We start from the raw sequence: 26,688 nt of genomic DNA, 5'->3' as shown, positions 1-26,688 counted from the left end.
GAGGTGGCGCAGTGGCTAGCACACTGGACTCGCATTCGGGAGGACGACGGTTCAATCCCGCGTCCAGCCATCCTGATTTAGGTTTTCCGTGATTTCCCTAAATCGCTCCAGGCAAAGACCGGGATGGTTCCTTTGAAAGAGCACGGCCGACTTCCTTCTCTGTCCTTCCCTAATCCGATGAGACCGATGACCTCGCTGTCTGGTCTCCTCCCGCAAAGAACCCAACCCAACTCTTACAGCAAATACGGTAAGCAATTTGCATCTCCTGCTTCTCCATAATTGTTTTCAATTTTTCTTTATTTCCGCTTCTGCTTTTTACAGACAAGTAAAATATCTATAACAGTTTTTCGCCATCTCATCAGAAAAGTAAAACCATACACTACACACAAATCATAAAAAAAATACAAGATCAGTGCTCGAATTTTGGAGTAATAAAAGAATTCACAGCCAACAATATTGCTTTTTAAGTTTTCTATTGCACTGATTCATATTGTCGAATCTGTTCTAATTAATTGCATTACAATGACACTGTATAGAAAACTGTCTCATGCAGGAATAGTTAGATGCGCACAAGGGTTTGAGAACATCCATAAACCGGAGAAAGTTATACAGACTGTCATGTATCAATTTATCGCGTATGAACATAGAAGTAATATGTATACATGGCTAGCAGTTTACTCAACACACTTGCAAAATTTATCTAGCACTTGTCTCGTAAACTCATGGTCATAAAATCGCAGAAATTATTTCTACAATACAAGACTTTATAATACAGAGTCTCGAGATTTTTCAACATACAAAGGGCATCGTATCAATACGACATTTACAATTACACACATGTTGTACATAGTTTTGAAAAGTAACGTGTCTTCTTTTTAGATTCTTCTCTTTACAACACTGCACCACAGCTGTTACTAAAACTTAAACGGGCAGAAACGTATATAAAATAAGGTGTAATTTCCAAGTTGCGCTACTACCACGCATTATAAACAAGCAGCACCATTCTAAAATCACGTGACCAGCCCGGTTTAGTGTTGAGAACAAGCGCAGTACACTATGCTCACTCACACAAACGTACTCTACGTTAAATGCGTCTGCTTTTATTTGAGACTGCATCCGGCTGACTGTGACACACGTATTTCTGACTTGCAGTGGCTGAACGGCTACAGCGTGATGACGCACGAGATTGGCCATCTGCCCTTCCAGGCCGACGTCACTTCTTACCTCATATACGGCGAGAGCAACAGGATTACCGTCGCCGTCAACAACACTCTGAGCAGCACCACCATACCACAAGGATCGCTGGAGCAAATGCAAACGTAACGCTCTTTTCCTGTTTTGTCCATTTACTTCAGTGTTATAGGAAATGTACTGCCTACATTCTTTGAACGATTTTATTACTCCTTGCACGTCACGTTAATAACACAGCCTCACAGTTTCACGTTTTTCACATCTTTGTAAAGGGCAATTAGAAATGGATACGGCAGTTACAAACGACTACAACTATTTAATGCGTAGCGTTACATCGATGAAAATTACAGAAAATGTAAAAGACAGACCAGTTTTTTACTTACATTGTAAGTGTTTTATATGACTCACTGTGCCCACATACATTTCTGAACGATAATCCACATGTTGCCGGCAAAGGAGACACATACACAAGATCTTTCATATATCCCTATAAAGGGAAATCTATGGATCTAGTTGACCAAGAGCAGAACACTGCGTCATGTCCAGTAAAAGGGATCCATCGGTTTAAAAGATATTGAATTAAAAATGTGAGAAACTCAATATCCCAATATGGGGGTGCCCCATCTTCTCAAAGTTGCAACCGATGGTGTCTGTATCTACGTAAATGTTTGTTGAAACATTAGCTCAGTGAACAAAAATGGACCATACACTTTTGTACTGATGTCTCATGTGTTGTTGTTGTGGTCTTCAGTCCTGAGACTGGCTTGATGCAGCTCTCCATGCTATTCTAACCTGTGCAAGCTTCTTCACCTCCCACTACCTACTGCAACCTACATCCTTCTGAATCTGTTTAGTGTATTCATCTCTTGGTCTCCCTCTACGATTTTTACCCTCCACGCTGCCCTCCAATACTAAATTGGTGATCCCTTGATGCCTCAGAACATGTCCTACCCACCGATCCCTTCTTCTTGTCAAGTTGTGCCACAAACTCTTCTCCCCAATTCTATTCAATACCTCCTCATTAGTTAGATGATCTACCCATCTAATCTTCAGCATTCTTCTGTAGCACCACATTTCGAAAGCTTCTATTCTCTTCTTGTCCAAACTATTTATCGTCCATGTTTCGCTTTCGTACATGACTACGCTCCATACAAATACTTTCAGAAACGACTTCCTGACACTTAAATCTATACTCGATGTTAAAAAATTTCTCTTCTTCAGAAACGCTTTCCTTGCTCCCCAAATAGCAAAACTCCTTTACTACTTTAAGTATCTCATTTCCTAATCTGATTCCCTCAGCAGCACCCGACTTAATTCGAGTACATTCCATTATCCTCGTTTTGCTTTTGTTGAAGTTTATCTTATATCCTCCTTTCAAGACACTGTCCATTCCGTTCAACTGCTCTTAAAGGTCCTTTGCTGTCTATGACAGAATTACAATGTCATCGGCGAAAGTCAAAGTTTTTATTTCTTCTCCATGGATTTTCATACATACTCCGAATTTTACTTTTGTTTCCTTTACTGCTTGCTCAATATACAGATTGAATAACATCGGGGATAGGCTACAACCCTGTCTCACTCCCTTCCCACCCACTGCTTCCTTTTCATGCCCCTCGACTCTTATAACTGCCATCTGGTTTCTGTACAAATTGTAAATAGCCTTTCGCACCCTGCATTTTATCCCTGCCACCTTCAGAATTTGAAAGAGAGTAATCCAGTCAACACTGTCAAAAGCTTTCTCTAAGTCTACAAATGCTAGAAACGTAGGTTTGCCTTTCCTTAATCTAGCTTCTAAGATAAGTCGTAGGGTCAGTATTGCCTCATGTGTTCCAATATTTCTACGGAATCCAAACTGATCTTCCCCGAGGTTGGCTTCTACCAGTTTTTCCATTCGTCTGTAAAGAATTCGCGTTAGTATTTTGCATCCATGACTTATTAAACTGATTGTTCGGTAATTTTGACATCTGCCAGCACTTGCTTTCTTTGGGATTGGAATTATTATATTCTTCTTGAAGTCTGAGGGTATTTTGCCTGTCTCATACATTTTGCTCACCAGATGGTAGAGTTTTGTCAGGACTGGCTCTCCCAAGGCTGTCAGTAGTTCTAGTGGAATGTTGTCTACTCCCGGGGCCTTGTTTCGACTTAGGTCTTTCAGTGCTCTGTCAAACTTTTCACGCAATATCATATCTCCCATTTCATCTTCATCTGCATCCTTTTCCATTTCCATACGCCCTTGTATGGACACTCTATATACTCCTTTCTAATTTCCCTTCTTTGCTTAGAACTGGGTTCCTATCTGAGCTCTTGATATTCATTCCTGTTTCTCATATAACACATTAACTTTAGGTGAATCTCGTTAAAATGCAGTTACCGACAAAAGGCTTTTCTGTACCCTATATTCGAATATCGTGGTTGTTAACATGGTCATTTGTGTGGGAGGTTGATAGCCACTAAAAATCAAATGTACAGCTAATATTTATTATGACAGGGCTTCGCCGAAGATAGCATACTTCAGGTATTTTACAAATTCTTCCTGTTTCTATTGTACTTACATATAGTTTTCTGAGTTTTAAATGGCCTAGAACCATAACAACACACGTTTAGAGTAAGAATGAACATTTATTTTGGCACTGAACAGAGCCAATACAGAAAATAGATGTCGAACATGGTGCGAGAGAACAAAGACTGAATACAAAACCAAAGAGCATAAGCAAAGAACTGTCGCCTCGCGTCAGAGACGCCAAAGACCCCCCTCCCCAGCAGTGCAGAGAATGGCGGGGCGGAGCTAGCACACATCCATAACAAAGTCCTCGTGCCAACGTGGTGGACAGAGGTGGCATCCGGCGTGCGAAGTGTGAATCTCAGTGCGTCATCAGGGTCCTGCGCATCGGACAGCTACGCAGGCAGTGGCAAGCCGATGGGGGCCATGGCGGCGGTGTCAGCGTGTGAGGCGTCGGCGAAGACAGGCCGGCAGGGAGTGACGGGGCGTGGCTCCGGGAGGAACCCCACAGACTTTACTTGAACAGAAACCATACTCGCTTGTAGCCATTTTGAAGCATTAAGACGTCGAGCTTTGTGACGTATGGGCAGGCCATCCATCGTGTAGATTCAGTGACCAGTACCGTTGCTGATTGCTGAGACCCACGAAGGGAGGCATGTGTGGTGGGGCGAGAGGGGGCGCACGAGTGGCGCAGGTTGACTGACCTTGGAGTGCCGGGATGGCGTATACGAAGTGTTGGCAATAGGCGACGGCTGAGCACACGGTGCGGTAGCCACGAAAAGTGAGGGATCCTGCGAAGTGAGGACATGGACGTCCAAGCCGGGCTGGAGTGATGTGAGCAGGCCTCAGTGGGAGATGGCGACGGTGGGCATGGCGCGATGGCCGCGAGATGTGAAGGATCCCACAAAGCGGAGGCTAGTGTGTCCTGTAGGTCCAACTGCATCCACATGGAACAGGCAGCAGGAAAGGTGTAGCTCGATACAGGAGCGGGGCACAGCAAAGGCACTGTAGGAGGAGGAGGAGGCTCCATTGACAGGAGTGGCTCTGCAGAGAGGCAGCGTAAGGTAATTCAGACATGAGCCAATTCAGCAGAGGTGGTAGCAATGCGGGAGCATAACTCCATGTTATGAGTGTGTAGTCTGTCGATCAGCTTGCGGACGTCCGATAAATTAGAGGGGCGAGTCGCAATATCTTCAAGCAGACAAGCACATGTGGAAGGTGTGGCCAACAAGGTGGAGAGCAGAGACGTGTTGAGTTAATTCGAGCATGGAACGGCAGAACCTGGTGCATGATGGAGCGTAACGGCCTGCAGGTCTGGCGAAAGTTAGCAATGGTGTAGAAAGTCTAACCCAAGCACAGGTTCGACCAGGTTGGCGATGTGGAAGGTCCAAGGAAGTGTCGCACTCAGTGATAGATGAAGCAACATCTTAATGGAGCTCAGGACTGTGATAGGAGAGTGATTTGCAGCGATCAAATCAAGGTTAGCAGGAGAAAGTGTGTTGCCCACAAGCTTGACCAGGATAACGCTGACGTCAGTGCCACTGTCGATGAGGAAGCAAGTGCCTGATGACAAGTCAGTGATGTAGAGGCATTGCACTGCTGAAGCAAGTAGTGCGGCATCGGACGGTAGATGCTGTGAAGAATCGTGGCAGGACCTAGCGCCTAAGTGTGCCCACTGGTCTCAGTTGGGAAAGGTGGAAGGCGCACAATTGCGAGTGGTGTCCCCACAAGTAGCGTGCAACCAGCACAGTGCAGCTGACTGTGTTGGGGCAGGAAGCTGATCAGGTTGCTGCTTGGGCGAGGTTGGCAGCTGTCGAGGGCTGCAGGCAGTACCTTCTGTAGGCCGCTAGGTTGCAGCTCCTAACAGGCAGCTAAGGTGCTGATGGGAGCGCACTGGTCTCTGTTGGCAGAGCATGCCAACTGGTGGTGTCGGGGATGTTGTCTGTGACAGTCGGCGTCGGTGACGAATAATCATGTAGGCCCGATCGGCCATGCGTAGGTGAACCACGAGATGGTCCATGATGTGAGACAACAGGTGAAGTTGCAGGTCCGATGGCAGTTTGACCGACCACAAAGTCCAAAGCGCCATGTCTGGTAGTGTTTGATCATCAATTAATGCACGAATGTGCTGCCAAAGCTGCAAAGGTGTGCGGTCATCGAAGTGCTCGTCATGGATGATGTGGTGGATAGCTTCTGCCAGAGAGCCAGAAAGGTGTTCGGTAAGTATTGTCCGAAATTCCGTGAATATCCAGTAGATGGTGCACTAGTGCGAACCAAGTCCTGGGGTTGTCCTTCTGAAACTCAGGCAGCTTAGGAAATCTGCCCGGTAACACATGTTGATGTAGCACTGGTAGGTGAAGATCTGTGTCAGCGGTGGAGGCGGCCCCCAACACCAGGAGCGCAGTAGTGGTGAATGGTGCGTCGCCCAAAGTCTGCGTGGTGGGGCGGCCGCAAGCAGCACACAATGTGGAGTGAGCCGGTGTAACCAACGGCACAATGTGTTCCAACTGCAGGCCTGGAGGTGGACACAGCACGAGTGTAATGGCCGTTGCCATTGCAACAGTGGGCGGAACATGATTGTGAAGTAGCCAAGGGGGGGCTGATGCGGAAACCAGCACCGTAGAAATGGCTGGTGCCATTACGGGGGTGGGCGGAAGGCGATTGTGGTGTGACCACGGAGCGATGGTCGTGGAAACTGGCGTGGCTGAGATAACCGGTGTCGAGACAGCGTGCAGAGGGGGGAAGGGGGGGGGGGGGAGGTGAGGTGCACTGGCATCAGCATATAAGAATGTGCAACCCCGTGCATGTGAATGTCGAAGTATAGTTCTCAAACTGCGTCTGCACATCAAACCAACTAGAAGGCAACTGTTTAAATGGAGGGTGAAACACAATGTGTCATTAAGCAGTGTGCACTGTCCGGGCAACAGGCATTGCTACGTAGTAGCATCTGACGGTGGCCATGTTGGGCCGGTAATAGTTAAGTGGCCGCTGGCATGGCAGGGGCCAGGTAATTGTTCACTTTTAGCCAATTGTCCATTAGGAACACTTGTATAAATGCAAGCACAATTAAAAGGGTGTGTGGCACTACCACAAAACAACACTGGTAGATCCATTGTTCCGAAGACAATGTGGACTGGCACACGAAGTTCGTTAATGATGAAAATAAACACAACATAATTTCCAAACACACCACTGTGGGTTTTACGTTTCGTAGAACCATAACAACACACTTTTAGAGTCAGAATGAACATTTGTTTCGGCACTGAACAGAGCGAATACAGAAAATGGATGTCGAAGAAGGTGTGAGAGAACAAAGACTGAAGGCAAAACCAAAGAGCATAAGCAAAGAACTGTCGCTTTGCATCAGAGATGCCACAGTTTCATTTTCAGCTTCCTCTTGAGAACACGTCAAACCATTGTTTGTGGCGTTTGTAGCTCATTTTTTGTTTAGTATGTCAATTTCCATGCATTACAGTGAAAGGAAAGGTGAAGTCTTTCAATGTTTTGTACTGGTAGCCCCTACAAGTAGTCAGCTGATATATTTTTCTTCGGACTACTGAGATCATCTATGAATGAATGTTGGTGATATTTAGAAATGCTTGATAGCATCACTGATTAAATAGTCTATGCATCGCGATAACAGAATGACAATTTTTAAATTCTAACAAGCAGACTTCCTTCTAAATGGAACCCACCATTTTCATTTACATTTATTTTGATTTACCATATTTTTTATACTTAGATGTGTGGCCAAGTGTTTTGTATTGGTGCTAAATACTGACATCTAAATAGGTCCATCCTATCTACTGATCTCCAGTTTTTTTAATTTTATTTTTCACCACTTTGCACAGATGTTCAATCTAGTTACAGATAGCATGCCATAATCCACAAGTCAGTTTCAAAACAAAAGACAAGGCTTCAGTGAGTTGTTCCCTAGCTTTAGCCTATCTGAGGAACTGTCAAGAAAAAGCTTCCTGTGCTGGACTGTCTACAGAGGAGCATTGTAATACTAGTAACAGCTCTCTTGTAGCTCTGAGACTTATGAATTATAAATGCTAATCATTGTAATTAAGTTAAATCATAAAGAAACTTGAAGTTGCTAATCATATGTTAGGCCTATGTTAATTTATTAATCGTATCTGTGATTAGACAATAATGTAGTATTGTACATTAAAAACAGTGGAGTGCTGTTTTCCAAATTGTTCAGGTTAAATGCTGAAGCTGTGAATAACGCTTGAAATACAAATATTATTCCTGTGCAGGGGAAATGGTAACATCACATACTTGACCTTCACATTCGACTTCTTCAATTACGCTGGCATTCATCGCTCTGTTGTCCTCTACACAACACCAGAAGTCTACATAGATGACATCACTATCACTACAGACTATTCAGCTGATGGAACTGGTATGTTCTTAGGTTTAATATTGTTTCTTCTCACAAAAAGACTATTCTGTGAAACTACTGGCACATTAATGTATGGTATTTTTTAAAGAAAGCAACAGTAGAAATTTTCCCGATTTTATTCACAAAGAGCCTAAAGAAAACTGAAAATTTTAAACATGTACATGGAGTGGAGAAGTAGTAGGTGAATATGGACTGGGAGTAAGGAATAAACGAGGAAGCTGCCTTGTAGAATTTTGCCCAGAACATAACTTAATCATAGCTAACACTTGGTTTAAGATTCATGAAAGAAGGTTGTATACATGGAAGAGGCCTGGAAACATTGGAAGATTTCAGGCGGATTATATAATGGTAAGAAACAGATTTAGGAACCAGTTTTTAAATTTTAAGACATTTCCAAGAGCAGATGTGGACTCTGACCACAATGTATTGGTTATGGACTGTAGATTAAAACTGAAGAAACTGCAAAAAGGTAGTAATTTAAGGAAATGGGACCTGGATAAACTGAAGGAACCAGAGGCTGTAGACAGTTTCAGAGGGAGCATTAGGGAATGACTGACAAGATGGTGGAAAGTAATACTGTAGTAGAAGAATGCGTAGCTTTGAGAGATGAAACAGTGAAGGCAGCAGAGGATCAAGTAGGCAAAAAGATGAGGACTAATAGATACTCCCTTGATAACAGAAAAGATACTGAATTTAATTGATGAAAGGAGAAAATATAAAAATGCAGCAAATGAGGCAGGCAAAAAGAATTACAAACATCTCAAAAATGAGATGGACGGGAAGTGCAAAATGGCTAATCAGGGATGGCTAGAGGACAAATGTAAGTACGTAGAGGCGTATATCACTAGGGGTAAGATAGATACTGTCCACAGGAAAATTAGAGATAACTTTGGTGAAAAGAGAACCACTTGTATGAATATCAAGAGCTCAGATGGAAAACCACTTCTAAGCAAAGAAGGGAAGCAGAAAGGTGGAAGGAGTACATAGATGGTTTATACAAGGCCGATGTACTGGAGGGCAATACTATGGAATTGGAAGAGGGTGTAGATGAAGATGAAATGGGAGATATAATACTGCATGATGAGTTTGACAGAGTACTGAAAGACCTGAGTAGAAGCAAGATACTGGGAGTAGACAACATTCCATTAGAACTACTGATAGCCTTGGGAGACCAGCCCTGAAAAAAGTCTACCACCTGGTCAGCAGGATGTATGAGATAGGCGAAAAACTCTGTGACTTCAACATAATAATTCCAAAGAAAGCAAGTGCTGACAGGTGTGAATATTACCAGACTATCAGTTTAATAAGCCATGGTTGCAAAATGCTAACATGAATTCTTTACAGATGTATGAAAAAACTGGTAGGAGCCAACTTTGGGGAAGATCAGTTTTGATTCCATAGAAATGTTGGACGACACGAGACAATACTGACCCTATGACTTGGATTAGAGGATACGTTAAGGAAAGGCAAACCTACATTTCTAGCATTTGCAGACTTAGAGAAAACTTTTGACAATGTTGACTGGAATATTCTCTTTCAAATTCTAAAGACGACAGGGGTAATATACAGGGAGCGAAAGGCAATTTACAATTTGTACAGAAACCAGATGGAAGTTATAAGAGTTAAGGGCAATGAAAGAGAAGCAGGGGTTGAGAAGGGAGTGAGACAGGGTTGTAGCCTATCCCTGATGTTATTCAATCTGTATATTGAGCAAGCAGTAAAGGAAAATTTGAAATAGGAATTAATCCATGGAGAAGAAATAAAAACTTTGAGGTTTGCCGACGACATTGTAATTATGTCAGAGAGAGCAAAGGACCTGGAACAGCAGCTGAACAGAATGGACAGTGTCTTGAAAGGAGTATATAAGATGAACATCACCAAAAGCAAAATGAGGATAATGGAATGTGGTCAAATTACATCAGGTGATGCTGAGGGAATTAGATTAGGAAATGAGACACTTAATGTAGTAAAAAAACTTTACTATTTGCGAAGCAAAGTAACTGATGATTGTCGAAGTAAGGAGGATATAAAATGTAGACTGGCTATGGCAAGAAAATGTGTGTGAAATCTTATGAAGGTCATCAGTCCCTAAAATTACACACTACTTAACCTAAATTATCCTAAGGACAAACACACACACCCATGCCCGAGGGAGGACTCGAACCTCCGCCGCGACCAGCCGCACAGTCCATGACTGCAGCGCCTTAGACCACTCGGCTAATCCTGCGCAGTGGTTATGGCAAGGAAAGTGTTTCTGAAAAAGAGAAATCTGTTTATAGATTTAAGTGTCAGGAAGCCTTTCCTGAATGTATTTGTATGGAGTGTAGCCATGTATGGAAGTGAAACGTGGACAATAAGACAACAGAAGAAGAGAACAGAAGCTTTCGAAATGTGGTGCTACAGAAGAATGCAGAAGATTAGATGGGTAGAACACATAACTAATGAGGGGGTACTGAATAGAACTGGGGAGAAGAGAAATTTGTGGCACAACTTGACTAGATGAAGGGATCGGTTGATAGGTCATGTTCTGAGGCATCAAGCAATCACCAATTTAGTACTGGAGGGAAGTGTGGAGGTTAAAAACTATAGAAGGAGACCAAGACATGAATACACTAAGCAGATTCTGAAGGATGTAGGTTGCAATAGTTATTCAGAGATGAAGAGGCTTGCACAGAATAGAGTAGCATGGACAGCTTCATCAAACCAGTCTTTGGACTGAAGACCACCACCATCACAACAACAACAACAACAACAACAACAACAACAACATGGAGTGCAAAAGAATACATGATATAAGGTGGCAGGTGTTATTCCATACTACCATCTATACATTACAAAATAATGAATGATGACTAGAGCACACTGAAGAGTGTGTAGTGAGACTATTTCTAGCTTGGACAAAAGAATGGAGGATACCAGATTAACAGCGTATTACTAAACTGAATGAAAGAATGTCTGTCTCTGTAGTTGAGTGATCACTGTGGATGACTGCTAAGCTGATGTTTTAGGATCAGTTACTGGAACTGCCAGGATTTTTCTTTGGTGGGAGGACCGAAAGACGGTACACTCGGCCTAATGATGTCAACTGATTAGTAGAAACTCTAGGCCATAAAAACTGACAACGGTCACGAAAGCGGTGTGCTGACCACATGTCCCTCTACACCGCATCCAATGACACCATTAACAGAGAGTGACATGGTGGTCAGCTGGCACTGAGATGCATACCAGGACCTTTGGATGGTGTTTTGTGAATGAAAGACTAAAGACTTGAAGTAGGCTAACCAAATGTAATTACGACGTAGAAGATATCAGAAAGGAGTAATTAAAGCAGGGACAGTTTCGGTCAGAAGAGGTAATAAGCAATACAGTTGAACAGCCCATTAAATACAATCAGTGTATTCTTCTAGTACCTTAGTGTAGTACTGGTAGAGAGAATAGCAATCATTCTATTACTTCAGCTGCATGTAATTTGTGCTGGATTTCTCAGTGTTACTATTACAATAAGGAGTAAAGTATTTCTCATAGAAAGATAGTTCTACTGCAAGGTATGTTAATATTGTCAGTTTAGTGTTACGTATGTCTTCATTATTCACACCATGAACAAGTACAAAGTTTAGTATCATGTTTTGGATACTTGTTACACTAGAATAAGGACTGAGAGTTGCTTAAAAATCACCATAAGGAAGAATAGAAGTCAGAACAGTATAAAAACCAATAACAAATATCACTAGATTAAATTACACAAAATAAAACTGAAGCAAAAAATTAGTAAACACCACCAGATTAAACTACTCACAGAAATGTTGTTTACTCAGTAAACAGGCCCACTCACAGCATTTCCAGTTGCAATCATTAGATAATTTTAACTGTGATGACCTTATCTTCAACACAGTGACAGCCAGTTGAATACATAAAGATACTTGATCTTCTCAGGCTGTCCTTGGATCTGTCATCACATGCACACATCCTTCTGGCGATTTTGATATGTGCCATGGCTGTTAATGCTCTAATGGTAATGGTGGCCCTCACAGTACTGATATTGCCTAGTTTGTGTTCCACAGCTCGAATGCAGACAATGGCATCACAGACTAATGATGAATAGAAGTTTTTATAAAAACTGTTCCTAATGTGTGTCACACAAAAATGCTGGCAACCAAGTGGCAATGTATGAGATTTGTCCTTTTGAACCGGTCTTTTATTCTGTACTGCAGCAATATCACACTTGTGGTTTGGAGGAGAAATGGTAATGAGAAAGTGTACCTTTGTTGTGGAATTGTTTTTATATAACCTGTGATGATGCACATGATCAGGATGGTATCAGGAGCTCAGGCGGACATCCCGCATGTAAAATGAAAAATGCTAGGATTCAGAGGAATGTGGGTATCATTTCCAATAACATCCACTAAGGGGTACAGCATTCACAGAAACTGGCTAAAGCTGCAGAGTGAACCACGCATGGTCTGGAAACAGAATTTTGCTCTCAATAGAAAGGACTGGTCATGAGGGTAAGGAAACTGGCAGGCAAGAGGCAAGAGAGCGGCCTGGCGTCGTGGCTGCTAACTCACAAACCCTCTTGCGTATCTCATGTGATGGCACCTGGTCCTCCCATTGGCTGCCATGTCTCAGAAAGTTGGTGTCCCTCGCTCAGCAATACTGTGATGGTGCCCCTAGCTCAGCGTAATAGCATGGGGTAGCTGGTCATAAGTACTGAGGAATAACTTACGTAACTGCTCACTCCACTTCCTGAGGCTCAATTAAAATGATGGAAGTAGAATATGATAAAAGTTTTTACCACTATTACCCATTACCAGGTGCAGTAAGTCCAACTGTCTTATTTAAAGCATCCTTCCATATGGCTTGAATGTGCATTTTGGCAGTTTGTATCTCACACAGATTACGAAGACACTTGTGAAATAATCGAGAGAAATTTATGTAGCTGACTAAACCACAGAGAGTAAAATAGTTCATCAGCAATTAAGACAACCCACCATGAAAGTCTTAATTCCATTCATTCATGGTTCATATTTTTGAAGCATTAGAACAAAATATAGGTACGAAGTGGGAAAAAAGTGTGACAAAAAGTGCACTACCCACCAAATGAAACTGGTGTGGAACAGCAGACAGTCATAAAAAAAGTGTCAATAACTGTAACTTGGCAATAATGCTTGCATTCAGTTCGCACACAAACAGCCCCCTCCCTTCCCCCATTTCCCTCTCTCTCGTTCATTATCAAATATTGGCTGTTAATTGTTCAATGATTTGAATTGTGAAATCCATAAAATTTAAATTGTTTCTCAGATTAACAAAGAAATGAATCGATAAATCAATCAGTCAGTCTTCCTCTCCAATCTCCTTATACCCTGCCCACCACCATCTCTCCATTCTTCATACGGTATGTCCTTTTACAGTCTATGTAGAAGCATAAGTTATCTCAAGAACCAGAAAAAATAAATATTGTCAAGCAGTCATGATGCATGAAATGTCAAGTGGTCATGAGGCATGAAATATTCTTTTGTGAACTTCTTGTGATTAAACTGGGCAAGGTTAATTCAATTACCAGTATTTTAACAGATACAGTTTCACAAAAGTTTGTTTTTATAGATATATGGTTTATATAGCAGTTACAATGGGGGTTCCTGTTAAAAATTAAGTTTAGCCTATTTTTAACAATAACATCACCATTTAGCAGGGCAATGAAAATAAATTTCAAACAAAAGTTGTTTAGTTTTTGCTGTAGAATAATAATAATAATAAAAAGTGCAGTTTCCCTTTTAAATAATAAAAATCTCATTTTTACCAATCAAAACACCATCTAGGCGGCACTTTTGAACCCCTTTATTTTCAACAAGTTTCATTTGATACACGTTCCTCGTAGGTTGTACATCTTTTAAGGTGTATTTCAGCAAAGATTAAAATGTGATGCCCCATAGGACCTATGATGCAACACAAATGGGGCAAACCTTTGGGAGAGTAACAGTACATGTTTGGCACAGCTTGTATAAATTCTGACAGCTGAGCTACAGCAATGAAGACATTATTTGTGGCTCTTGCTGAACTTCATTGCTGTATTGTGAATGGTTGATATCACTGTTTCCATTTTACCCAGGATTTTTGTTGTTGTATTAATTATTTTCAGTCATTGACATGCTTTTCAGCTTAATTTTTTGTGCTGTGTTAATAGGTGTTGTGAACTATACCATTGTTTCTGGTGGCCAGCTGACAGTTACACCACAATGTGAGGTTGAACTACTGGATGCCAATGGATCTGTAGTTGCTACAGGAACAGGTTTCTCAGGAGAGCTGACAGTGATCAATGCAAATGCTTGGTGGCCATATCTAATGAACAGTAATCCTGGGTACTTGTATACTTTGAAGGTAAATGTCAAAGCCTCTCACAATTAGTTAAATTTGAAATATAGTGGACTTCTTGTATTAATCATGAGGTGATAAGATGCTACATGACAGTAATGGAATACAAAGATATCAGTACTTTATAGAGTTTATTTGAAGAGAGAACTGTTCTTTGTAGTGTAGTGTGTTACCTAGTTGTTTGGTTATTTCATGCCAGAAACAGTTTAGCAAATAAAAAATAAAAATCAGAACAGACAGGTCAAGGACTTCTTTCCTTGGATAGAGAAAGTAGAGAAAATATCGTATACTAACGGTAGAATGACTGCAATGTGTGTATCTACTTAACACATGACATGGCAAAGATTTGTGAAATTGTGAAGTGGCTATGGTACTTGTCTTAATTTGGTACTTCATAATACTACAACAAGTATACATACCGCCATGAAGAAGGATATTAGTTCAAAATTATTGCTCGTTATTTGCACTCTTGGCATTTCTTGATTTAATAAACTGGTCTAAACAAAAACAAGGCGTAGCTTGATCAGCAGCATAAATTAGTTTCAATAATATTTTTCTCTGAAAGTTTCTTTGTGTGTAAATAAGTAGATTTGCAATATTTAAGTTTACTGTATTTTATATTTTCCTTCGTTTTCCTTGTCTTCACCAGTGATATTTTTTTCTGTTGATGATGACATGCAATCTTTATACACACACACACACACACACACATGCACACACACACACACAAAAACACGTATAAAAAATTAATAAGTATGTGGACAAGAGTGTACTGGTGGTACCTGGAGATGGGGTATAGGCCATACAGAAGTATGGGACAGTGGGAAATATCTTTGAGGCTAGAGGCTTGCAAAAATGAAGTATATATTGCAGGGAGAGTTGCCACCTGTACATTTCAAAAAAGCTTGTGAAGCATCCACTGATGATGGTCCATAAGTTGTTAGCATAGTTGGCTTTTGGTCACAGTTTGGTGGTGGCCATTTATCTAGATGGGTACCTGATTCATTATAGTAGTCATACAGATTTCTGTGCATTAATGTTGTACACTGACATTGGTACATGGGCGGATGGGTGAGGGAGAATTGTTAAACTGTATATGTGATGAGCATTTTATATTTTGTTAGTGAAGAGAACTCACAAGATTGCAATACATTTATCTTTTCCCCCACAGGTGAATGTGACATCAGTAGATCTGGGCACAGAAGACATTTACAGACTCCCTGTGGGAATACGTCGACTGAGGTGGGACAACACCTCACTTCTTATCAATGACAAGCCTGTATATCTCAGAGGGTTTGGAAGACATGAGGATTCTGATGTGAGTCTGCAGTCAAATTCAAAGAAAATATTTGATTCTAAGGACATTTATTAAAGAAATTTAGAACTGAAGATAGTCTAATTCCATGATTTTCCAAGTTTATTGATAAAAAATTAACAGCCTGTTAGATATGTTAATGGCTGCAGTATCAGACATGGAACTGTTTGCAGTATATAGTGAACTTCAGTTAAGAGCTCTATTTTATTTAATGGAAAACTCGGCTAAAGTCTAGATCAGAGTCAGTGGCAGTTATGGCAGTGCTTGTTTACTGTTCATAGGTTGGCAATGTGTCTATTTCATGTAGCCAATGGGATGATTCTTTGACATAAACAATGAGAGGTAAGAAGAGAGACAATGTATTTCTAGCTCCAAAATTGAAACCATTGTCTTGTTTGCTGTTTTTTAGTGTATTAGTAAGTTTTAAGAGAAATATTTTGATTGTGGCAGCAAGAGTTGTAAAGAAACTGACGTTGGTGCATGTCTCATGGATTCATTGCAGAGACACAAAAATGTATCAAATGTGGTGGTTAAATGAATATGCAATCAATCAGCGTGAGCGCAATGAGTAAGCAGATCAAAGTTTTTTAATTAAAGCATTACAGAAGGCAAGTAGGTCCATGTTTATTGATAATAGAGCTGCACATTCAATATATTAATAAACACTGATCCACCAACCTTCTTCTATGATTTAATTAAAAAACATTGATCCCCTACCTCTTCCCACGATTTAATTAAAAAACATTCATCCACCTATCTTGCCCAGGATTTAATTAAAGAACATTGATCCATTTACTCAGTGTGCTCCTGCAAATTGACTGCATTGCAACAAAGAACAGAGAAACATTACACTGCTTTTTCGAATATATCTACAGTTGCGATGCTGTCCTTGGTTTGCAGATACTAGCACAGTTTAAACAGCTATGACTCAAAGAAGAAGCAGTTAAATTTATAATCCTTATTAACAGCAATGTTTCACCCTTTCTTCTGAATGTATTACTTCAAAACATTGTTCGCCTGCCTGCTGCTCTCTCATTGGCTATGTAACACAAACAGCTGACACATCTTCTTTTGTTCCCATCATACCTCAAGGCAACCACTGACAACATTCCTGCATGAAATGTGTAAGTATGCCACTGGTCCTATTCTAGACTTTGACCAGTTACTCAACTGAGAATATGAAGTGATGATTATTATGGAAACATCAATGTTCATAACTGTTATAAAACAGAAGCCACAAAAACACAAAGGAAAAAACTAACAGTAGACATACATATTTTGGGACTGACAGTTCCTTCTTTGACTGGTATACTGCCAATTTTGAGAGCTAGATTCTTAATTTTTCTGTAAGTCATGCTGTGATTATCCACCATTCACTGACCAGTCAGTATACACATTTCTTCTGTTTCAGACAGCACATTTATTGAATTTTCATTTTTATATTTTAAGTTTGAAAGGGATTGCTCTTCACGCCCATCAATAATTTTAATATTTGGACATCTGATATCTTGAACAAGTGAAAGAAAATATTAAGATTTTCTTTAAATTCTGACATAATCTTCAGTACTGCATTATAAACACAAATACAAAAAATTAAACGTATTTACAAAGAGCTAAATCTTACATAAATTAGGCCTAATTTACCAAGATTATCAACTGATGAAACCTAAAAACAAAACAAACTTGCTAGCCTTCTAGGTTGCATGCCTAACATTAGTGGCTGAATGTAAAAAAGAAAGAAAGCAATAACAACCATTAGATATGTGGGCAAAACAAAAATTCCTTAAGAGCAAAGGAAAGAAATGAGAATAAAATTGTCCAAAACAATGACCATCCCAAGTTTGCTGATGAAAGAAAAAACTTGGAACTTTTATTAACAGAAATACTTTGGAGCATAGTGCAAGAATTATGGAAAAAGGAATCAAGGAATAAAGGTGTAAGAATTAAAGATATCTATTGTAATGGATATCAAAATGGAAAAAAGAAAATTCTGTATTCATCATCTAATGAGTGTGTGTCCTAACTAGCATGTAGTGAAAGCTTGGTGATTTCAATTTACTGGTGAGAAAGACCTCATAGAACGAGGAAATGTTGGGACACTAGAACAGCTTATTCAGCCTAATTCTTGAAAGCAAATGGTGATGAATTAAGAGAACTGTCATTTTTTGAAGGTTTTAGGTTTTCAGTTTCTTATTAACAGTGCAGATTGCTTACTGCATATTGCTGAAGATAGATAAAAGTGTAACATTATTACCCCCAAGTAAAAACTTTATTGTGCTACTACTCAGGTCTTACTTGCTATCAGAATAATATTTTTTCCTCCTATGTGTTTTATAAGCATTCTCTGTTTATCTACTACTATACAATGAATTAGTTCCACATCTCATTGAGCTGATACTGAGCTGCTCTTTCACAACATCTCTCTCTTTCTTGACACAGCTTTACACAGAGTGCTAAAATTTAATGATAGTGTGATCAAAGATAAACTAAGCTAAAGTGCAAAATTAGGTAGCCCACTGATTATGATGCTATTAATGTGACAGAGTTGGACCTTTGGATGCCACGCTAAAATATTAGGAGACAATAATCTTGATCCAAAGAACAGTTTATAGAATTTGAGGAAATAATACATATTATAGCCTTAGAAGAAATACTTTAAACAGTTACAAGGATGAACTCTTAAAATAATGAAAGAACACAAAATCATCTAGATTTCTTTAACTTGTAATGCAAACCTAAATGCTGCTGTATACATTGATAACAGGAAATGATTTAGAAAGAGCTATGGAAAAATTACTCATAGTCAGGGAAGTCTGGGTTTATTTGTATCCATTTAAATCTGATTAAAAAATTATAACACAGATTTATATAACTAAAAAGTAATCTTTTACAACACTGCATGTTTCAGTGACTGTATTGAACAAACTGAAATGGTTCCAGGTTTTTGGTAGGGGCTTAAATCTTCCTATGGTTTCTCGAGATCACAGCCTACTGAAATGGGTGGGAGCCAATGCATACAGAACATCACATTATCCTTATGCTGAGGAGACCATGGACTTTGCTGACCAACAAGGAATTATGATTATTGATGAATCTCCTGGCCTCAACATTGAGTGAGTGTTACATTATAAGAGAACTTCATTAAATGTGGATTGAAGTAAAATTTTATAACTGTTTTCATGACAGATAAGTTATACTGTAAAAAGGGCTGCACTTATTAACCACTATAATGTGTAACTCAGTAACATAGTTAGGTTCAATATGAAAGCTTGGACAAACATCCTACTCGTGAGAATCCAATTCTGCATGTTATGTTAACTACATACTCAATATTAAAAGGTGATTGACTTGCTGATTTCGAGGTCAGTCAAAGTCTCTTACTTATTTGCACACTCCACATCACAATTATGAGGTCTCATTATGATGCAAAACCTTCTAGTTAGTTCTCAACTGTACCAAACTTTCTGGGTGAAAAATGTGGCAATATAGTGCCTATTCACATGAGTGCCTTTTAGATTAATATATGTAGGAATGTTATGACAAAATGTAAATATTTTGTGGGTAAAGGGGACCATTCACTGAATAGCAAAAGCATTGGCTTGTCAAAAGGTCAAAAGGTACACACAAAAGCAAAAGGGCACAGCCCCCCCCCCTCCCACACACACACACACACACACACACACACTTAATACCAGCTGTACACACAATGCCAGGATTGCATTTTGGCAAGCAGGTTAGGATGAGGTGGTGGCTGTGTCAGGTGAGGTGGGTACGGGAGAAAAAGATGGGAGGCAGGAAGAGTGCTTCGGGGTGGGTAGCTAACACATTGAGAGGGGGCATGTACGCTGGCTAGGAATGAGGAAGGGAGGGGTCACATATCCATAGGCAGGCATGTGGTACACAGATAGTGAAACCGGTGGGGTACAGTGCACAACAAAGGTGATGTGGGGTGGGAGGGGGTGACAGGGCAAATGAGTGAGAAACTGTCAGTGAGAAGATATGGGAACAGTGGGTCAGGAGTGCTACGAGAGCAAGGGACATCTTTAAGGATAGCTCCCCATCCATGTAGTCTTGAAAGGCTGGTGGTGAAGGGAAGGATCCAGATGACCTGAGTTGTGAAACAGCTATGTGGATGGTTGGTTGGTTGTCATACTGATGTAACAAGCTGTGCAGTGATTGCAACAGAGTTGATATATGGTGTGGCTGCTTTCACAGCTGGCACTGTCTCTGATGTGACAGGATAAGCCTGTTAGAGGACTGAAGAAGGAAGTGCTGCACCTAGGATGGGTAGGACTTGCACCTGGATCTACCAAGGGATATTATCCCTGTGGAAAGGAATTGGGAATGGGAGTGGATCAGCGGTGGACTTCGATGTTGTTAGGTTGGATGGGCAATGGAATATCACTTAGGGATGGGAAGGATCTTCTTTAGGATGTCCCTCATTTCTGGGCCAAAGTTCTGTTGAAGGATATGGTTCATTTGTTCCAGTCCAGGGTGATGTTGGGTGACGAGGGGTGTGCTACTTCACTGCTGATTCTTGGGGGTGGTGAGAATATGGCACACGAAATCTGTTCCCCTCAAAGGAGAATTAGTTGTGTTTGAGGATTTGGCAGGGTGAATGAGGCATGAAGTAGTGGGTTTGGAGTCAAAAAGACATTGGGAGAGCTAGTGTACAATAGTGGCAAGGCCATGGACACGAGAAATGTGAGTGTATATGGAGGTGGCATCAAGAGTGACAACTAGGGATTCACGGGATAAAGAGGTGCGGATGAAAGAACTATGATGTGAGAGGCTAGTTTCCAGACAATTGGTTGGAAGTGTTGTCAACCAGAGTGGAAATTCTTTCAGTAAGAGCAGAACAACAAGTTACAATTGGGCATCCAGGATTGTTGGGTTTGTGGATTTTTAGAAGCATGTAGGAGGTGGATATGCTCCAGTCTACCTGACACAACTGCTACTTCATCCTAGTCCACCAGCCGAAATTTAATCCTTGCAATGTATGTCCAGCTGGCAGAATGCAGTGGCACATGGGTAAACCATGAAAGACTTTTGTTTTTGCCTAAATAATTCACCCCTTTCTGTCCTGAACAGTCAAAGTCATTTCTCTGTCAACTGTCATATTAATGAATGTAACATGTTATTGTTTTTTGAGTTACAATTAACTGTTGACAACATGTCTCATATGGCTTACCATATGAAACATGTTGTCAACAGTTACTTTCAGTAACTCTGATGACAAAAGTAACTCAGTCAGAATCTTTTATGAAATTCACAATATCACTTTTCCAGTTTTAGCTGTCATCAGGATGTGCCCTCTTAAAAATTTTTAACATTAATCTATCTTGGAAATAATCTTGAATTATTGAAGTACTCTATATTTGTCTAATCCTACTATCACTGAGCCATTTCATTTTGGTGCGGTATAGTGTTATCAATGTTGTAAGTGACAGACTAAAAATCTGAAGGTCCACGTTTCAATCCAGAAACAAAGTATTATTCTTCTTTTGCCTCCAGAAATTATTTGTACATATGAAAAATACCAAGCTGTATGATGGTTCAGAATTTACATTTAAACTATAGCTCCTACTGTAACTGGTTGGTTAAGTTAATTTAAAGCCCAGAGGAATGCAAGGCTGTATCACCTCCAATAGGGCCATGCCTAGTAAAACACTGACCAATTTTAGGGCTGTGTACACCTTTACTTTTTTTTTACCATATTGTCAACTACGTAATATAACTGCACTCTTTAGAAACTGGGTATTTCCCTTATTTTAGAAAGAAAGTAAAAAACTGTTATTTAAATTTTCTAATAATTTGTCTTTAATTTTGATTTCCCCCCCCCCCCTTTCCTTCGCAAATCAATTTTGTCAGCCTTAGACAGAAATAGACTATTAACTATATCTGCTACATATTTTTTAATCTGATCCCCTACCATTCTATTAAAAAAAATATATTAATTTTATTTTTTGATTTGTTAATTTCGTGCAACTCCATACTTAATTTCATCTAGAAGTAATACACCATAGTTTTCTTAAATGAAGCATTTTTATTAATTCATAAATATTGATATTCTCAATGTCTTGAACATAAAATGAATATCTCACGTAATATATCATATTTACCTGATCAAAACGAGGCATTTTTTCCCAAATTCGACATTCGAAAAACAAGGGGTCGTCTTATATTGGTGGATTAAACTATTGCTGCTGAAGTCGACGTTCTTACATGGATTAAAAGATTCGTATAGGGGTCGTTTTACATTTACAGGTGAAATTTTGGCTATTGTGGTTTCGTACATATTTATTTGTTATTTCGAACAATCCTTAAGCATACGACATTTAAAACAATGTTACTGTAGCAAACGCTCGAGATATTCCGATACGCCAAAGCGCTCAATACACTACCGACGTCGCTCTAAAAGCCACATGACATTTAACTCGTGGCGCTAATTCAATTGATACACGAGTAACTACGATCTAGCCACTACAACAATAAATATTCTTCTTAAAAATGACAATTTTGCGAAACTCAGGAGGAAATAACATTAAATTTCATCAACTTAAAAAGTTTTGTTGTATTTGAACAGATGTGCAATACATGTTCTCACACATGTATGGATATCGTATACAAACATTATGCTGCTTTTTAAGTTAAAGTAACATTTAAAGACGAAAATCTTGCTCTTCAAAAACAATTACTTAATTCACAACCCAAGTGAATATTTTATTTAGTTATGAGAAACTAACGGTTTACCAAGCGGGTTACAAATGAGAAAGTCGGTTGGGGTATACGTGTTAGAATACTGGCGAAAATCATCACTAGCTTTCAATTAGCTTTAGAACAACCTGACGACATTCAGATGAAAAGTCTAACAAACGAAATAAATCATATTAAACTGACGGTAACTGTTGTCGCGAGACTAAGTTACAGCGGAATAACCTGTTGTGGAGATAAAATCTGAGAATCGGACTGAATAGTGACTCCAATCTTTTATTTATGTAGTAGTTGTTGTTTCTACCTACGACCTCCACTCTCGAAGACATTTCCGTCCATGTTTCACTGTTGCTCAAGCACAGCACTACTGAAAGCTGGAGGGGGGACTGTGACGCACCTTGGCTGTGAACTACGATGAGTGCACAGAGGGGAGTGTTGAGCAGGCAGAAATTTTGCCGTTCAGCCAACAATGGGAATATACGAGTACACTGCGTACTTTGGCTTTTTATTAACATCTACCATAATCAAATTGGTTTGCCTGAATCCATTTGCACTCATAATCAGGTTGACCTCAAAACTGGACAAACACTCAACAATAGCAAATACGTCTGCAAGTGACGCTAAAAGTGTAGACATGGGTGTACTTATTTGTCGACGCTCACTGTGAGGTATGACGGGAACGATTGGGGATACTTTAGCTGCTGGTTCTACAGAGCCAATGAGAGAGCGCGAGCAGACGATATGTTTGGGAGCAAGAGACATAACGTCCTCGCATCAGCATAGAGGCGAAATCCACTGTTTCGAAAAAAAAAACAGCAACTTTTTGCGCCCCACAGTAACCAAAACATCAGAAATTGCGACACGATCGGTGGAAACAGCCACATATTTGTGACCATGGAGAAATAACTTTCACAGCTGTCCTGTTAAGATGACGCCAATGATGATGAAAAATAGCGATACCATAGACGACAGGCTAAGTAAACAAAAAAGGCAATGAAGATAAAAATTAGTGTAAACAAGTTCTTTTTGTTAGCTTTTTTCTCTCTGTATTATCAAAATGAAGACCATCAATAAATGGCATAAATTTAGAATGCGTGTAACGTTCAACTTTGTGGATAGATTCATTACATCAATAGCAGCTTGTAATTTTTATTTGTCAGAATATGTTGAAAAATAAATTTTTCTAAAGGAGGCTCTTAAAAAAAAGGGGTCGTCGTATGTTCAGGGTTATCTTATACTTGAGTAAATACGGTACCTCTTCCTATTGCTTCCAAGGCTCCAGGACCTGATGGAATCGTGTCAAATTCTGCAGAGAATTTGCAGATGAGTTAGCTCCTATTTTAGCTGTAATATACCACAGATCCCTCGTACAAAACTGTGCCCAGTGGCAGGGAGAAAGCACAGGTCACACCTGCGTACAAGGAGGGCATCAGAAAGAATCTACGGGAACACTGATTTCCATCTGTTGTAGAATATTCTGAGTTCAAATATAATGTGGTATCTTAAATTTATAAAAAGAAGGGTGAGATGAATCATCAAAGATTTGTGAGATTCGTGGCAGAACATAATTTGAGCTTTTCGGATTTTTATTTAACAGTCACTTAAAAGTAAATACCAATTATCTCAGGAAAAGCTAATTACTAAGGTCGAATAAACAGTAGTGGAAAAACTAGCATTATATTTTAGGCTTCAACCTATCACTCCCCCAGGGACCACAAAGATATGATCAGACTGGTAATAGCATGCGCTGAGGCATTTAAACACTCAGTCTTTCACGTCGATCGGCATCATAACTGTGCAAGCCACCTGATGGTGTGTGGCGGAAGGAACTTCTGATACCATTAAATGATCCTCCACTTCCTCATTCCACTCGCGAATGGCCCATGGGAAGAATGATTGTCAGTAACCCTATGTATTAGCTCCAATTATTTTTTACTTTTCTCGTCATGGTCTTTTTGTAAGGTGCATGTGGGAGGAAGTAACATGTTGTCTGACTCTCGAAATATCAATAGCAAATCTCTCCATGGTGCACAATGCCTCTCTTGTAATGTCTTCCACTGGAGTTTGTTGAGCATCTCTGTAATGTTCTCACGCGAACTAAACAATTCCATGATGAAAAGCACTTTGTTGGATCTTCCCTACATGTCATACATGGTAAGAATCCCGTTTGATGAACAGTACTCAAGAATCCATTTAACAAGTACCTTATAAGCCACTTCCTTTGTGGATGAGTTACATTTCCATAAGATTCTTCCTATGAATCTCAGTCTGGCATCTGCTTTTCCTGTTATGTGTTATATGTGGCCATTCTACTTAATCGCTCCGGGTAGTTACTCCTAGATATTCAATGGTAGCAGTTTGTCATCCAAAGTGTATTTGTATTATGGAGGATTTGTTTTCCTGTGTATGCGCAATACAACGCGTTCAGGGGAAACTGCCAGAGCCTGTACCACTTATCAATCCACTGCAAGTCATTCTACAAATTGATACTGTCTTCTGGCATCGCTAATTTAATCTTCTATAGACAACCACGTCATCTGCAAAGTCTTAAAGAGCTTCCAACGCTTTCTATTACATATACATGGTAACAAGTAATGGTTGCAGCACACTTCCTTGGGGTACTCTAGAAATTACCTTTACACTTGCCGATTTTGACCAGTTAACGGTGATATGGTAAATTCTACCTGCAAGGAAGTCTTGAATCCGGTCAAAAATCTGATGTGACACTCGATAAGCTCATTTTTTTTCACTAATCAGCAGTGTGGGACGCTTTTATAAGTCTTCCTGAAGTCAATGAATACGGCATCAACATGAGTATCATTGTATATACCACTATGCAACTCACGGAGGAACAGCGTGAGCTGATTTTGCAAGATCTCTGTTTGCAGAATCCGCATAGATTTTCATAGGGGAGATTTTCGTTCTCCAAAACTGTTATAATTCTTGAGCGTAGAACATGTTCCATAATTCTACAACAGATTGATGTCAACAATACAGGCTTATAATTATATGTATTTGTCCTACTGCACTTTTTTCCCATCACCAGGTACCCTTTGTTGCTTCAGCTATCTGTGATAACTGTTGCTAGAAGGGGAGCAAGTTCTATCACATAATCTTCGTGGAATCTTATATATCTCATCTGGTCCTGATGCCTTTCCACCACATCTACATCTACATCTACATCCATACTCCGCAAGCCACCTGACGGTGTGTGGCGGACGGTACCTTCTCCCTTCTGTTCCAGTCTCGTATTGTTCATGGCAAGAAAGATTGTCGGTATGCCTCTGTGTGGGCTCTAATCTCTCTGATTTTATCCTCATGGTCTCTTCGTGAGATATACGTAGGAGGGAGCAATATACTGCTTGACTCCTCAGTGAAGGTATGTTCTCGAAACTTCAACAAAAGCCCGTACCGAGCTACTGAGCGTCTCTCCTGCAGAGCCTTCCACTGGAGTTTATCTATCATGTCCGTAACGCTTTCGCGATTACTAAATGATCCTGTAACGAAGCGCGCTGCTCTCCGTTGGATCTTCTCTATCTCTTCTATCAACCCTATCTGCTACGGATCCCACACTGCTGGGCAGTATTCAAGCAGTGGGCGAACAAGCGTACTGTAACCTACTTCCTTTGTTTCCGGATTGCATTTCCTTAGGATTCTTCCAATGAATCTCAGTCTGGCATCTGCTTTACCGACGACCAACTTTATATGATCATTCCATTTTAAATCACTCCCAATGCGTACTCCCAGATAATTTATGGAATTAACTGCTTCCGGTTGCTGACCTGCTATATTGTAGCTAAATGATAAGGGATCTTTCTTTCTATGTATTCGCAGCACATTACACTTGTCTACATTGAGATTCAATTGCCATTCCCTGCACCATGCGTCAATTCGCTGCAGATCCTCCTGCATTTTAGTACAATTTTCCATTGTTACAACCTCTCGATATACCACAGCATCATCCGCAAAACGCCTCAGTGAACTTCCGATGTCATCCACAAGGTCATTTATGTGTATTGTGAATAGCAACGGTCCTACGACACACATGAAATCACTCTTACTTCGGAAGACTTCTCTCCATTGAGAATCACATGCTGTGTTCTGTTATCTAGGAACTCTTCGGTCCAATCACACAATTGGTCTGATAGCAATTCTGTGAAGCGTTATATAAATGTCTACCATTTTCACATT

The 26,688-nt window shown here is 40.1% G+C and overlaps 1 protein-coding gene across 1 annotated transcript in view; it reads left to right on the top strand.

Annotated features, from left to right (window-relative positions):
* LOC126108660 (beta-glucuronidase-like) overlaps positions 1–26,688 on the top strand; it is a 149,826-nt gene that overhangs the window by 57,006 nt on the left and 66,132 nt on the right. The window contains exons 3-7 of the mRNA XM_049914005.1: positions 1,153–1,319; positions 7,954–8,099; positions 14,281–14,474; positions 15,640–15,786; positions 18,724–18,896. Coding sequence (XP_049769962.1) covers positions 1,153–1,319; positions 7,954–8,099; positions 14,281–14,474; positions 15,640–15,786; positions 18,724–18,896 — 827 coding nt within the window. The remainder of the gene's footprint in view (positions 1–1,152; positions 1,320–7,953; positions 8,100–14,280; positions 14,475–15,639; positions 15,787–18,723; positions 18,897–26,688) is intronic.

The sequence above is a fragment of the Schistocerca cancellata genome, chromosome 1 (genome assembly GCF_023864275.1).
Source record: "Schistocerca cancellata isolate TAMUIC-IGC-003103 chromosome 1, iqSchCanc2.1, whole genome shotgun sequence".
NCBI lineage: Eukaryota > Metazoa > Arthropoda > Insecta > Orthoptera > Acrididae > Schistocerca > Schistocerca cancellata.
This window is presented reverse-complemented; position numbering and strand designations above follow the sequence as displayed.